This window comes from Papio anubis, chromosome 1, assembly GCF_008728515.1.
Source record: "Papio anubis isolate 15944 chromosome 1, Panubis1.0, whole genome shotgun sequence".
NCBI classification, from domain to species: Eukaryota; Metazoa; Chordata; class Mammalia; order Primates; family Cercopithecidae; genus Papio; species Papio anubis.
In genome coordinates this window covers 194,162,348-194,176,695 of record NC_044976.1, presented here as the reverse complement: position 1 = coordinate 194,176,695, position 14,348 = coordinate 194,162,348, and the positions used below count along the sequence as shown (strand labels likewise).

General features: G+C 45.3%; 1 protein-coding gene across 6 annotated transcripts in view; it reads right to left on the bottom strand.

Moving 5' to 3' along the window:
* Positions 1-9,611, bottom strand: part of ILDR2 (immunoglobulin like domain containing receptor 2) — a 61,508-nt gene extending 51,897 nt beyond the window's left edge. For 5 of the 6 annotated variants that reach the window (XM_021930978.2, XM_021930991.2, XM_003893501.5 and 2 more), the window contains exon 1: positions 9,450-9,611. In XM_021930978.2, the coding sequence (XP_021786670.1) occupies positions 9,450-9,495 (46 nt within the window). In that variant the 5' untranslated portion in view covers positions 9,496-9,611. Of the gene's footprint in view, positions 1-4,473; positions 4,631-9,449 lie in introns of all 6 variants that reach the window. The other variant, XM_021930982.2, reaches the window with a different exon arrangement.
* Positions 9,612-14,348: the final 4,737 nt, after the last annotated feature.

Here is a 14,348-nt window from a genome sequence, read left to right as displayed (position 1 = left end):
GTGGCTGGGATTACAGGCACGTGCCACCATGCCCAGAAAATTTTTTTGTTTTTTTTAGTAGAGGCGGGGTTTCACCATGCTGGCCAAGCTGGTCAAGTTAGGTATTCTTTAAGAAATTTCTCTTTTGTTTTTACAGTTTTAACACGTTGTCCCAATTTCCTAAAATACTTTTTAGGAACAACTAATGGGCAGGTTTTTTAAGTGTAGGAGATGAATAGGGGGATGTGTAAACACCTCCTCTGGGTTTGGTCATAATTCAGACAAGGAAAGAAAGCTTGTTCAGCCCTTAGTAGTACTGTCAGGATGAGAATAAAACATTTTGGGAAATATTTAAAGACAAGGCTAAAAGTATAAAGACAAAGAAAATGCAGCTTGAATCTTTTTTTCTTCTCGAAATAGGAACTATTCATCGCCTTGATAAACTTGTGTTAAAAAAAAACCTAAAAAACTAAAATAAAAAGGCTTTACCAAGAATAGTAGACACTGCCTTGGAATCTGCCTATTTTCTGAGTCTCATTCTCCAGCTTTCTCATTGATTCTGTGAGTTAATCAACTTCTTTCCAATAAAGTCCTTTCCTGCTTAATTTGGCCAGAATCAGTTTCTCGTTTGTTACCATGGTATACCTGATTGCTCAATCCACTTTAGGAGTAGGGTAACCAGATGTACCGTCTTGAAATTTTTAAAAACATGATAGTGTTGTCATATGTTTTCCCCCAAAGAGTCTCAAAAGCAGCAATGTGTCACTCTTTTCCAAAGGGCCATGGTAAATACCAGTGCTGCCACTGCCCAGGTGGATTTTTGCTCACGGCATAATTATTTGCTGCCAATAACTTTGGTGTCTGTTTACACAAATCTTGCTATTCTTCAAGCATATTTTCTCCAAATGGGCCATCCTTTCTTGTTCTCTGCCACCACTGTGTAGGTAAAAGCTAGAAACATTTTCTTTCTGTCTCATTTGCCTCATCTTCCACAGATCTGAAATGAATTCATGGGTGATGTCTAGCTGGCTTACATGCTGTTCCAATGGGACAAAGCAATGCTAAAAGAGGTCGGTCTTTACCCTGCAATGTGGAGGTACTTTGAAAACTGTCTTGGTTTCCAAGTGGGTCAGACTTCTGGGATGGAACAGCCATTTAGACAGGAAAAAACTCCTCTACAAAGCTCTTATCAGCCTTTACCAACTTGTTATCCATATCTCCTGTGTAGATCTCTTTCCTAAGCTCCAGAATCAAATATACAACTTCACTGTCCATCAAGATGTTATGCAAGCACCTCAAACTCATCTATCTGTAGATGGAGACACCAACTATCTCCTTCTTCCTTTCAGTAATAGAAATTCCCAGGTTTAATTTGGCCAGCCAAGTAGTATATATTTCCCAGCCTCTCTTTTAGCTAAGTGTGGCCATGTGACTAGGTTCAGGACAAAGGTATGTTAGAAGTGATGTGTGTAACGTCTGGGCCACCTCTCTCAAAACAAGTGGCTTGCCCTGGAACTCTGCTTTTCCTGCCCATTCCTGCTGAGGAATGGCTATGAGCAGTCTCGGAAGCTGCATGTTGGAAATGGTAGACTTATCCCCACAGATTTGGACTCTTACGGGAGGGAGAAATACACTCTTTTGTGTGGGTTACAATATTTTAGGATCTCTTAGTTATAACAGTTTAGGCTATACTTCAAATGGGAAGGAAGCAAGGTAGGAAGGTAGAAAGGGAGGGGGAAGGGAGGGAGGGGAACGTTCATCTTCCTTCCTTAACATATTTCTCCTGGCTGGATGCTGTGGCTCACGCCTAAAATCCCAGCACTTAGGGAGGCCGAGGTAGGCAGATTATTTCAGGACAGGAGTTCAATACCAGCCTGGCCAACATGGCGAAACCCTGTCTCTACTAAAAATACAAAAGTTAGCCGGGCATGGTGATGTGTGCCTATAGTCCCAGCTTCTTGGGAGGACGAGGTACAAGAACTGCTTGACCTGGGAGGCAGAGGCTGCAGTGAGCTGAGATGGTGCCACTGCACTCCAGCCTGGGCAATAGAGTGGGACTCTGTCTCAAAACAAAACAAAACAAAACAAATTTCTCCTCTTGTGTTAGTTCATGTTGATGAATGGCATCTCCAGTAGTCTCCAGCCAGAAACTTGGAGGCACTTTGATGCTCTCTCCCCTTCAACCACCACATCCATCCAAGCCAGTCCTATGTCCTCCACCTCTGGTCACTCTGTCCACTTCTCTCATCCTCACTGTACCATGTGAGTTGAGGATCTCATCGTGTCTTGCCATGCTTTCTGCAAGTGTCCCCTAGTTGATTTCTGCTACAAGCCTTGTCCACATCTAATCTACTCTCCACACTGAGGTCCACGTGATATTTCTAAAACGCACATCTGATTGTGCCACTCTCTTGCTCTGACTCTTAAAAGATTCCCTCTAACCTTCGGGAGCACAAAAACTCCTCTGACATGGGGCCACTACCTTCCGTTCTTCCTACAGTACTAAATACCCTAACCATACTAAAGCATTTGAGTTTTCAGAAAACATCATGCCCTCCCTTGATTCTTGGCCTTTGCACAGGCTGTTCCCTTTGCAGACTCCCCTTCCCCCATGCCACTCTTCTCTGGCCAACTCCTACTTATCCTTCAAGACTTGCTCAGCTATCACTGCCTCTAGAAGCTTCCTCCTGTTCTTAGAGCAGTCACAGCACCCCAAAGAATCACATCACTTTCCCTGAGAATTTCTTATTTAGCCATCTATCCCCCCAACTAATAACAAGCTCCCTCTGCAGACTTCTAAAGACTGATACATGGTAAGTACTCCATACATGTGTTGAATAATTTAACCTAGTAGACAGATTATAGTATTTATTCCCAGTGATTTGTTTCTTCCCCATCCTTGCGTTGGTCCCTGTGGGCAGAGTATACTTACCACCCCGTAGACTATAGGCTTGGCCACATGACTTGTTGGGTCAATGGGTTGTGAGCAGATGTGCCATAGATATGGCCAAGCAGAAGCTTTAAAGGCATCTGTATGGGTTGGCTCTGCCCTTGCCCTGACCCCCTTGAGCATTTGCCCTCCACTGTGAGAACAAAATGCTCAGATAGTGGTTGCTCCTTTATCCTGGGTCTTGGAGTAAGAAGATAATTAGAATTGAGCCAAGTCCACCAAACCTAGCCAATCCATAACTACCCACAGCTGACTGCAGGTCTCATATAATATGAGCAAGAACTAAGTGTATATTGTGAGCTATTGAGATTTGGGCACTGCTTGTTTCTGCATCAAAATACTGACAAATACATCTAGTTTGGGTTCATAATAAGTACTGAGGGCCTGCTGTGTGCCTAATATTGTGCTAGAAGTTTTATATAACTTCATTTTAATTATCACAACAATCCTATAAGGTAGGTTAGCTTTCCATTTTAAAGCCAAAAAATAAAAATAAAAAAATAAAAAATAAAATCCTAAGCTGGCATTCAAATCCAGGTCAGTTTGAGCCTTACCACCCCCCCTACACACTGCCTCCTGGTGAGCCAAGGGCATGGAAGGAGTGAGGATGCAGGGCCTCAGCTGAATGCAAGGGCCCTACTCCTAATTCAGCACCACTTTCTGTAGGGTTCCACATGCTGAAGGAGAACAGAGGAAGTAGCATGTTCTTCTGAGTTCTTCCTTGTTCCTTGGCCTGTAAAGAACTCTAGTCATCCAAAACACCTTACTTCATTTTCAGAGAGCCAAAAACTATCTTGAAGACTAAGACTTTAAGCATGCATATGCTATAGCTACATCCTGTGTGGCTCCTGAGAGCACAGCAGCAGCCCCTAGTCCCAGATGGGCTCTGATGTGCCATCAGTTTCTGCTCTGTCACTGGGGCACATCCCCTGCTCTCATGTGCCTTGCTGGAGTCCTCTTCATTCGCTCCTTTCCCACTAGATCTCAGGATTTCATTACGAAAAACTAACTGCCATTGTTTCTCACTTTTCTTGCACTATTTCCCTGAGTTCTATGAACTCTGTGCGTCAATATCCAATGCCCCATAATAGACACCACGTATGTTCTCCTAAATCAGGAGTTATAGTTTGATCTACTTTAACCAGAAAAGAATGTTTCCTTGAATTGAGGCACTTCAAATAACCAAGTCATATTAAGGCAGTGACATGATTTCTTATTCTTTTAACCAGTAAGGTATCATGGATTTGGACAAGTCACCTATTTCCTCTGAGCCTTGGTCTTCTTAAGTATAGGTAGGCAACACCGGCCTTACTTACTTAGCAAGATCAAATGGGATAATGTCTATAAAAGCCATTTAACACATAGAAAAGCATCATAGCATGTAAATAAGTGAGAACAACATTGGGAAAAAGAAGGCATAAGAGTTAAAATAGTTGGAAGGGCTGAATAGGTGAGTCCTAGAACAAAAATTTTGGACTAGAAGGGACATTCTAGGACCAGGTTGGCTGGAGTAAGATTCATCCCATCTGGTCCAAAGTACTTGCCTCACTTTACCAGTTCCCAATATGACCACATTTAATTGCTCAGAGTAGAACCTGTCCTGTCCAGCAAGAGCTCCATTTGTTCTTCTGAAAATTCGAGCAAGAGCTCTTCCTTTCTACCTGGTGTTTTTCATTCCAATCATTAATGGTCTGGGAAAGTCTGAAAAGAAAAAAAAGAAAACTGGGTCTCCCTTGATGGCTCTTCCTGGGTAAATTATAAAAGGAATTATGTACCTGTTACTCTTTAGCTTTCATTTATAACTCATCAAATTTTAATGGGGAAAATTTCAGAACCCTAGAATCTTAGAGCTGAAGTTAACTTTAAAAATCAACTTGCTCAATATTTAAGACCAAGATCCAAACCCACGGTTATACAGTGATTTATGGAGGAGGTGGGACTAGAACCTAATCCTCAGCTCCCAGGTCAGGGCTCTTTCCACTAACCATGTCCTGATACTAATACTACTAACACTGAACTAAGCACTAGGTACTTGCACTGTGGTGCGAGTAGTGCAAGACTACTCACACTGATACTCAAGTTTATATAAACTAGCCACCCAGAATATTCCTATGTCTAAAATGTAAAGAGTGATGAGGATATTGAAACAACTTCCCTCTCCTAGTACAGAGAGAAGCATCCAGGCTGGGGGATGATGCCGAGTTGGCAGAGCTGTGCTAAAGTGATGAAAGAAGATGAACGAGGTAAGTTCCATGGAGAAAAGTAGAACAGGGGAGGAAGAGAAATTGGAAGGTATACAGGACAGGAAAAGAGATAACGGAAGTTGAGGTGTCAGCAGTCTCTAAAAGTGATTCTTCTTTCTCCAGGGCTAATAACAACATTTTAACTCTCTACACCCAAGCCTATCCTTCAGTCACCAGGTGTCTACGTGAACATGAAACCAGACCAAGTAATGATCATTCCCTGATACCTCCCTTCCCACTGCAGGCTGGGTCAGGGGCCCCTTCAAGGCACTCCAGAGTGCAGATCTTTACCATTGCTTTCGCATAATGCTACTCCATAACTGGTGTCTCCATCACCAGACTGAGTACCTTAAAGGCAAGGGCTATGACTTATTCATCTTATTAACCCCAGCATAATTTCTGGGACATAGGAGTAACTCACTCACTGACTATTCATGAACAAATATCTTAACATAGCTGTCACGTTTTCTGGGAATTTGTTTCAGAGCTGCTGCACCACTCCTGGTTTGGGTTGAGTGTGCTTCCTCCATGCTCTCACAGCAGGGGTATGGCTCTCATCAAAGGACCTTTAACGACCATAACAAAATGACTGGAAAACTTGGTTTTTGGTTTTTGTTTTGAGACAAGGTCTCACTCTGTTACCCAGGCTGGAGTACAGCGGCACAATCTCAGTTCACTGCGGCCTCTACTTCACAGGCTCAAGCAATCCTCCCACTCAGCCCCCTGGGTAGCTGGGACCACAGGTGCAAGCCTGTAATTGGCTAATTTTTTTTGTATTTTTTGTAGAGATGAGGTTTCACCATGTTGTCCAGGCTGGTCTCAAACTCCTGGACTCAAAGAGATCCGCCTGCCTCAGCTTCCCAAAGTGCTGGGATTATAGGCATGAACAACTGCACCTGGATGAAAACCTATTCGAATCACTGACTAGACTGACAACTCTTTGAGGGCAAGGACTAAGTCTTTTAGTGCCTCATTTTCAGTACTTATTATAATCCTTAGAAATCACAAAAATTTAATATGTGCTTGTATAATAGACAAACAAGTGAAACCAAAAGAAATGCTAAGCCAGGGCCGGGCATGTGGCTCACATCTGTAATCCCAGCACTTTGGAAGGGCAAGGCAGGCATATTACCTGGGGTGGGGAGTTTGAGACCCACATGGCCAACATGGTGAAACTCTGTCTCTACTAAAAATACAAAAATTAGCCAGATGTGGTGGCACATGCCTGTAATCCCAGCAACTTGGGAGGCTGAGGCTCAAGAATTGCTTAAACCCAGGAGGTGGAGGTTGCAGTGAGCCGAGATGGTGCCAAAGCACTATGGCCTGGGTGACAGAGTGAGACTCTGAGTCTCAAAAAAAAAAAAAAAGAAAAGAAAAGAAAAGAAAAAGAAATACTAATCCATCAAGCAATCTTTATTACAGAGATAGCCAAAGAAGCCTCCAGGAAAACACACCGCTTGCTCCAGGAGTGTGTTCCCAGAGTGTTGACACAGCTCCAGCGTTTCTCACAGCCTCTGCTGCCAGGAAAGGATGAAACGCCACCCATATTCAGGAACAAAGACAGAGTGAACCCTCCTTCAAGTCTTATTGCTAGATGGCACCTGTTGCTAAAATAGCAGCTGGTAAGCATTTTGTTTTGTTCAAAATAACAACAACAGCAGCAATAACAAAACCAATATATTACAGGAAGCAACATCACAATGACAATAAGGAATCATGAGGCTAAATATATAACAGGAAGAAACACAGAATTTTAGTAATGAAAGACAAGGAAGGAGCTGCTAGAGCCTGGAGGAAAAAACTGAAGTGTTGATTAGAAATTGCTCAGCCTGCATTAAAAAAGAGAAACAGGAGGAGAGGGGAGCGGAGGAGAAATAGAGAGGGAGTGGGAGAGAGATGATGGGGAGAGAAAGGGGGGGAGAGGAAGAATGAATGTGGTTTTTTTTTCCTGGCTTTCTGTCTCATTTTTAATCTGTCCTTCCCTGTCTCCCTTCCTTTCTACCACCCCCTCAAAAGAGAATTCATTGATTGGGCTGGACTAAAATTTCTCACCTTTCCTCTCATGGTTCTCTGTGAAGAATGAGTCTGAATTCATCTCCTCCTTGTCTGCTTCTGTCTCCTCCCTCCCCTCCCCAGCCGCCATTGTTTGCTCCTTTACTTTGCTGAGGCTGAGAGGCAGCTTGTCTGTCCACACCTCTGACAGCAGTGATGGGATGAGGGGAAAGCAGGAGCAGGGAGCAAAGGATGATCAATGGGATCCCAGGAGTCAGCCTCACTTTCACAGCAAAGAATCCCCAGCCATCTGACAGCTGAGCTGGTCCTGATAACTAACCTGTTGCCTGATTCCAAGCAGAACAGCCTCTCCAGGTGCAGGTGGCAGAAGGTACAGACAAAGCATCACCTCCCTCAAAACAAAAATAAAACAAAAAGCCCTCCAGCAAAAAGCCTGGAGAGGCAGCTTAGGAAAGGGCAAATGAGACTGGTCTGGGGTTCGGGAGAACTGGGATCTAGTCCCTAATCAATCATGAACGTGCTATGTGCATACTGCCTCTATAGGACTCCATCTGTATAAACTGAGAGGGCTGAACTACAGTTCCTGTAGTCCCCTCCAGTGATATGATTCTATTTCATAAAAAGCTGTGAGCCATCTAAAGAGAGCTCTATGTTTCCCTTCTTCTGTCACTCCCTGCAAACCCCCAGAGTACTTCTTTTAGGCAGACCCCAGTGTGTCTGTAAGAGCACCTCTGACTCAGGGACCCCTCCCCAGATGCCTGGCTGACTTCAGGGCTGTTGTGATACAGGCTCAAGGACTAAGTGCCCTGAGAATATTGACAACCGAGAGTAGAGGCAGATTAAGGATGTGAAGAATCAGTGAGGGTGGGAGTGGAAGGCACCGGGAGGCCAGGGGAGCAGGGAGGCATGGATCAGCCAAACCCTGAAATTAGAGATGATTCATATTTGAATAACGTGGGAGGGACGAACTCAAAGCAGCCAAAAGAAGAGGCTAACTCTGCTAAGGGTGCCTCCCCCAGCCTAAACCCAGCAGTGGGGCAAGGGCAATGTTAGGGGCACTTCATTTGAAATGGGAAAAATATTTAGGCAACGAAGAATCTTATTCTGAAGCTAAGGGAAATGCGGTATTTGCCTTTTCTTGCTAAATGTATTTTACCCTCTTTCCATGACTTGTTTTAGCTATTCTAAGATTGTTCCCCTTTGCCTAGTGCCTTGATTTTGATGGTGATCCTAGAGGGGACAAAACTTCTCATGTGGTGCTATTTTCCCTTTTCTCTCCTGCCTTCCATCCCCATCCTGTCCTCACCTTTCTGACCCCTTGTTCTGTTTCTTCCATCATTCTGCCTCCACCTTGATTTGAATGGTTGCCTCTGACCCAGTCCAAGCTATCCAGACCTTCCTCACCTCCATCCCACTCCCTTCAGCAGGGCTGCTTTGTGAATCTCTCAGGGATGACCACCCCCAAGGTTCTGTATCCCTAAGGGAATTGGAATCCTCATGTGGGGAAATGGGTTAAGAATAAGAGCATCTCCTGACCCCAAGAGAATGGGGAGAAAGTTCATCAAAAAGAAGGGGAGGACACAGAGGACCCAGCTAGACCAGTGATTCTGGTGCTGGGGAGAAGCCCAATGTCTCTAGATCTCTCTGCAAATTATCTTTTAGGGAGTGGGAAGTGCAGCTATTAGAAAGGCTCTTCTGCTTTCTAATTATCATTTGGGACCACTCCCCAAATGACACCAAGTGAGAGAGAGCCAGGCCCTAACCTCTACAACCAGTGAAGGTTCCATCCCCATCTCCTTCCCAACCTCCAGTTCCTTGCACCCTCCAGAGAGCCACAGAGAGAATGCCCTGGGTCCCCCTCCTTCTCTAGGGAAAAAATTAAGGAGGCAGTCCTCCAGCCCCCACCTCCAGAAAACCAGTTCATTTAATTAATCAGTTCCCTCTGAGCTTCCTTGATTCCAGCCAGGCTTTTCCCAGGACTCACAGCATTACAAACTCAGGATAAGACCGAAGGAGAACCGTTTTATGGAGGGGAAATGCACATTCGAAAGAACAACCTCAGCGCCAATGAGTCAAACACCTGCATCTAGATGCGTCTCACTTGTCATTGGGCTTCTCCCCCGCCTCCCCCATCTTTCCACCAGACCGCTAAGCAGCTTTAAACATGGTCAGTAAGGAGGAAAATGGGGGGTGGGGGCGCGGTGAGAACAGAACCACTACAGGAATATACAAAGTTATTCGTTTCCGCAGAAAAGGACTCTTACCTGTTAGCCAGAAGAGAGAAATCCACCTCAGCAAGACCCTGTCCATCTTCCCCAACTTCCCATCCGAATTACGGAGTGAGGAAAGTGGGAAACGGCTGGAGCAGAAGGACTGCTGTCACCCCGCGGCAGCGGGCGGCGGCGGAGCGGCGGACACCAGGCGTCCCCGGGCGCAGCGCCCGCCGGGCCGGCCGCGCAGGCGGGGCCGGGGGCTGTATCGCGCCGCCGGCGGAGCGCGCGCTGCCGCAGGCTTCCGGGGTCCGCGCGGCGCTCGGCGGCGCATCCGCACGCCCAGGCAGCGCGGCGCGGGGCTAGCGTCTCCCCGCCGCAGAGCCCGCCGCGCGGGGGAGCTCGGCCGCCTCACCGCCTCCCGCGCCTCCGCCCCGCCGCCCGCTGCCCCGACTGCCAAAGTTTCTCTGTCACGTGCTGGCCCCCGGCGGCCCAGAGGTCAGCGTGGAGTGATTGAGGCCACGCAGGGAGAAGGGGCCGCTGGGCTGCAGGCGAGAGGCGCCGGGGAGGCCGCCCCGCGGGCCGCGCCGAGCTGGGAGCGACCATCGCGGCTTCTCCCAGGGACGCCCGCGCTCGGGAACCCCGGCGAGAACGCGGGCTGGGGACTCGAGCAGTGGCTGCAGGCTGCCACAGCCAACCTGAACCGGGAGAGAGCGACAGCGGCGAGGGTGGGGGATGGCGGGGACTTGGCGTAACTTCTTACGGGACTTAACTAGCAAGTCCTCTAGGCTAGAATGTTCGTTTCTGCGGTACTGCCGCCCCTCCGTCTGGTTTCCTTTTTGACAGTGCAAGGAACCAGGCAGGAGGCTCCGCAGAATTGAAAAAGGTAGGCGGGAATCTCGCGTCATTACTTTTTCCTGTTAAAATATGAGGTAGAATAAGGGCATCCGGCCCTTTAACAGAAAATATGTAAAACCAGAATGAGATAAATGATTATAACGGCTTAAATCCATCCAACACTTTATAGATTCCAGCACGCATTCACATGGATTATTCCTATTTGTCAGACGGATTTGTCTTGTGTCTCAAAATGTTATGTGTTGAGAGAGAACTGAGAAATGTATGATTTTCTTAAGAAATATATATATGAAGCCTCTACTAGGTGCTAAGAACTAAGGTTACAAAGTGGAATGAGATAGACTTCCTGCCCTTAGGAGCCTCATCTTGGGTCCAGGAAAGGGAGGAAGGTCAGATCATTAAAGACATGATACTTATTCATAGTAAAACGGGGAAAGTGCAATAATGGAGACATAGAGAAAGTGCCTTGGGAACATAGAGGAAGGAGTAAGTCGTGGGTAGGGTGGGGGCACCACGATAAAGGAGAGGTAATATCTGAGTTGGCATTTGCAGAAAGCACAAGATTTGAGCCATTCAAGGATCCCTGGTGGAAAGGGGGCAGGCGAGGGCATTCTGGGTAGAGGAAAGAGACATAGCAGAAAGGTCTCAGGTAGCATCTGATAACAGAGTGGTGCCAGGCTGGAGGGGAGTTCCTGGAGCAGGCAGACTCCACACCTGAGAGTGAATGTGTATGCAGACAGGGAGGATATGTATGTGAACATGTAAGAAATGGTAAGAGTAGACCCTGGACAGCTGTCTTTTATGGCTGCCTGACATCTCAATTCCTTCTTATTCTGAGGAATTCCAACTGCAGAAGCCAGAAAGTCTAGAGCCACCTTCCTGACCATCCCAGCTGGAGTGCAGGCCAGGGCCCCTGGCATAGCCAGGCTGACCTCTCCCTCAGAGCTTTTTGATTCTGGAGCAAGTGGTGGATATAAGGAACAAGGACAGTGGAGAACTGATTTTGTCACTGAGGCAGCAGCAGCAGCATCCAGTGTACACGATCAGCTGTGGCAGAGGTCAAGCCACCAGGATGCTCCAAGGTGTGATTTTTGACTGTGGTCTTCCAGGCTCTCTGGGGTCTAGCCTCTCTTCTACACTTGGCTCTTCACTTCCCCGGCAATTCTTTGAGCCACCCAATATCCTTTCATAAACTCTTTCTTTGCTTATTTTGGCCAGGATGATTTTTCATGCTATGTATTGCATGAGAGAAATTTGAGGACTATTTCCTTTCATAGACAGAAAAATAAAAATATAGGAGTTACCTAACATTTGTGAGTTTCCTATTAGGTTCTAGGCAGAGTTCTACATGTTTTACAAGCCTTCTCATTTAACCCTAAACAGGGAACTTAGGCCCAGAGCATTTAACTAACTTCTCTAAGATCAGGTTACTAGTAAGTGGCAGAGCTACGATTTGAATCTGACTCTAAAGCATATACTGTTTGCACCATAAAAAGAACATCTACACCAGAAGATTGAGGTGTATTTATACCTCATAATAATACCTTATGTTTGTATTATGCTCTGCCATTTACTGCATGTATGTGTGTGTGCCACACAGTGCACAAAAGAGCTTGAATAGTGTTTATTATCTAAGCACACATAACAGTGGCATTTTGGCCAGGTGCAGTGGCTCACACCTGTAATCTCAGCACTTGGGGAAGCTGAGGTGGGCAGCTCACTTGAGCTCAGGAGTTTGACCAGCCTGAGTAACATGGTGAAACCCCATCTCTACAAAAAATACAAAAATTAGCCAGGCATGGTTGTGCATACCTGTAGTCCCAGCTACTCTGGAGGCTGAGGTGGGAGGACCACTTGAACCTGTGAGGGTGAGGCTGCAGTGAGCTGTGACCACGCTACTGGACTCCAGCCTGGGTGAAAGAGTGAGACCCTGTCTCAAAAAATAATGGCATTTTATGCAAAACTTGGACATATGAGCAAGTTTATACATGTGAAAAATGGGAGATGGACTGAGTGAAGGGAGCCTGGATGTGTATATGAAGTGGAATGTGAATGCCCACAGAAATGAACTCATGTCTGCTCAGAGGAGGTATCTATCTATGTGTAGTTGAACAAGAAATCAGGAGACTTGAAGAAACACTTGTGCCACAATGAATCATAGAATGCAGTTGCCTTGTCCATCATCCCAGAAATGTGTTTTCCATGTAGTGCCCTGCATGTCTACTTTATAGCCAGAGTTACACATGGTATATCCTGAATCTTCCTGAGTGAGTGGGGCCCAGGCCATCCTGAAGGGGATGCTAAACTGGAGTGAATCACAGTGTGTGCCCCTCCATCACCTTGCACATGTTATTACCAAGGTGATGAAGGGTTAATATAAATGTTGTAGTATATGTAATGATTCAAAACATGTAGCCTAAGGGATGGAGGTGAAAAGAGGATGGGAAAATGGTGTTATTTTTCTATATTGGTGGTGGTTGATGGGATATGGCACCCAGAGTCCCAATGTGGTTTCTGAACTTCCAGTATCAGGATCATATTACTGTGTGTGTTTGTTTAAACACAGATTCCCAGGCTCTACTAAAAATAATGAGCTCAGAAACTCCAGGTGGAGCCCATAAATCTGCGGTTTAACCACTTTCCCCAGGTGCTTCCAATGCACATTAATGTTTAAGAAGCAATACCTCTTTTTGTTCTCCTGGGAAGCTGTTGAGCTGATGTTTTCTAATGCACCTTGGATCTAGTTAAGCTCCAGTTGTCCATTCATTCTGAACTAATAGGACAGGACCCCAAATAGAGAGATTGATTCATCACAGCCAAGGAAGGGGTCTGGATCTGCAATACTTCAAACTTTCTACTGCAATGAGACAAACATGGCAGAACAAGGACCTGTATGGGACCAGAATAAGATTCCCAGGAAGCCACAGCTGGGATTGTATGTGGTGGGGGGGACTAACAGGCTGCTTCAGCAAAGCTCTACACTATAGAACAGAATTAGGACACAGAGAAAAGAGAAGTGAACCACCGCAAGGAGACATGCTGGTAGCTGGTAGCAACCACATAGTTATAAATATAATGTAGCTGAATCCTCTTTAAAACATGATTTCATTGCAGACACACAGGCATGCATGCACATGAATACTGCTTAACGTGAGTCTGTTTAAAGCACACAGATAAAATCCTATTTCTACTTCTCTCTGATCCTACATTCCAAGAGGGATATATGAAGTATGACTCTGAAACAGATACCATTTTTCTCATGTAAGTTTGGTCCATCTTTTTTTTCTCCTGCTACCTTTTGGGTTTGTTATCTTTCCCATCCTCCATACCTTCAAAACCACCCTCAATGAATTATAAGTTAAAAAAACTAAATTAAACCAAGGAACTAAAAAAACTGGAACTAAAAAAACCAAGGAACTAAAAAAACTGGAGACTCTAGGCACCCTATACTGAAAACCAAAAACATTTTCAATCTTGAAGTCCTTTCATGTTGAGGAATAAATTGTTTCATTAAGAAAATGCTTTAAAGAAAGGAAATGCAAATATACAAATGCATTATGCCAAAAAAAAGAAAAAAATCTGAACTGGCAAGAACAGTGGACAGTAGACACTATGCTATCTAGAAATTTAAAAAGGTAAAAGGTTGGGAGAATGTGTTGAAAATTCCATGTACTTCCAGCAGATTTAATCCAAGAACCTGCAATCTCAGGCTTCAAATCCAACTGCAGTGGTGCTGGGTGCTGAATTAGGTGATGCTTTGTGTGCCTCATCCAAAGGCTAGATCCTGCTCAACAGTGGGGGCAGCCATTGCCTGAATTAGCTCTCTACCAATGTGTTCCCTAAAAAGGTCCATCTAAGGATAATGTGCAGGGAAAAAAAACATAAAAGTATATTCAGAGCTTGCTATCAAATATGAAAACATACATTTAAAAGGGACAAAGGAAACAAATGAGTAACAATGGTTACCTCTGGGAAGATCATCATTCATTTATATTTTTTCTTTATAATTTTCTTTCTTTCTTTTAGAGACAGGGTCTGACTCTGTGTCACCCAGACTGGACTGCAATGGTGCTATCATAGCTCACTGCAACCTTA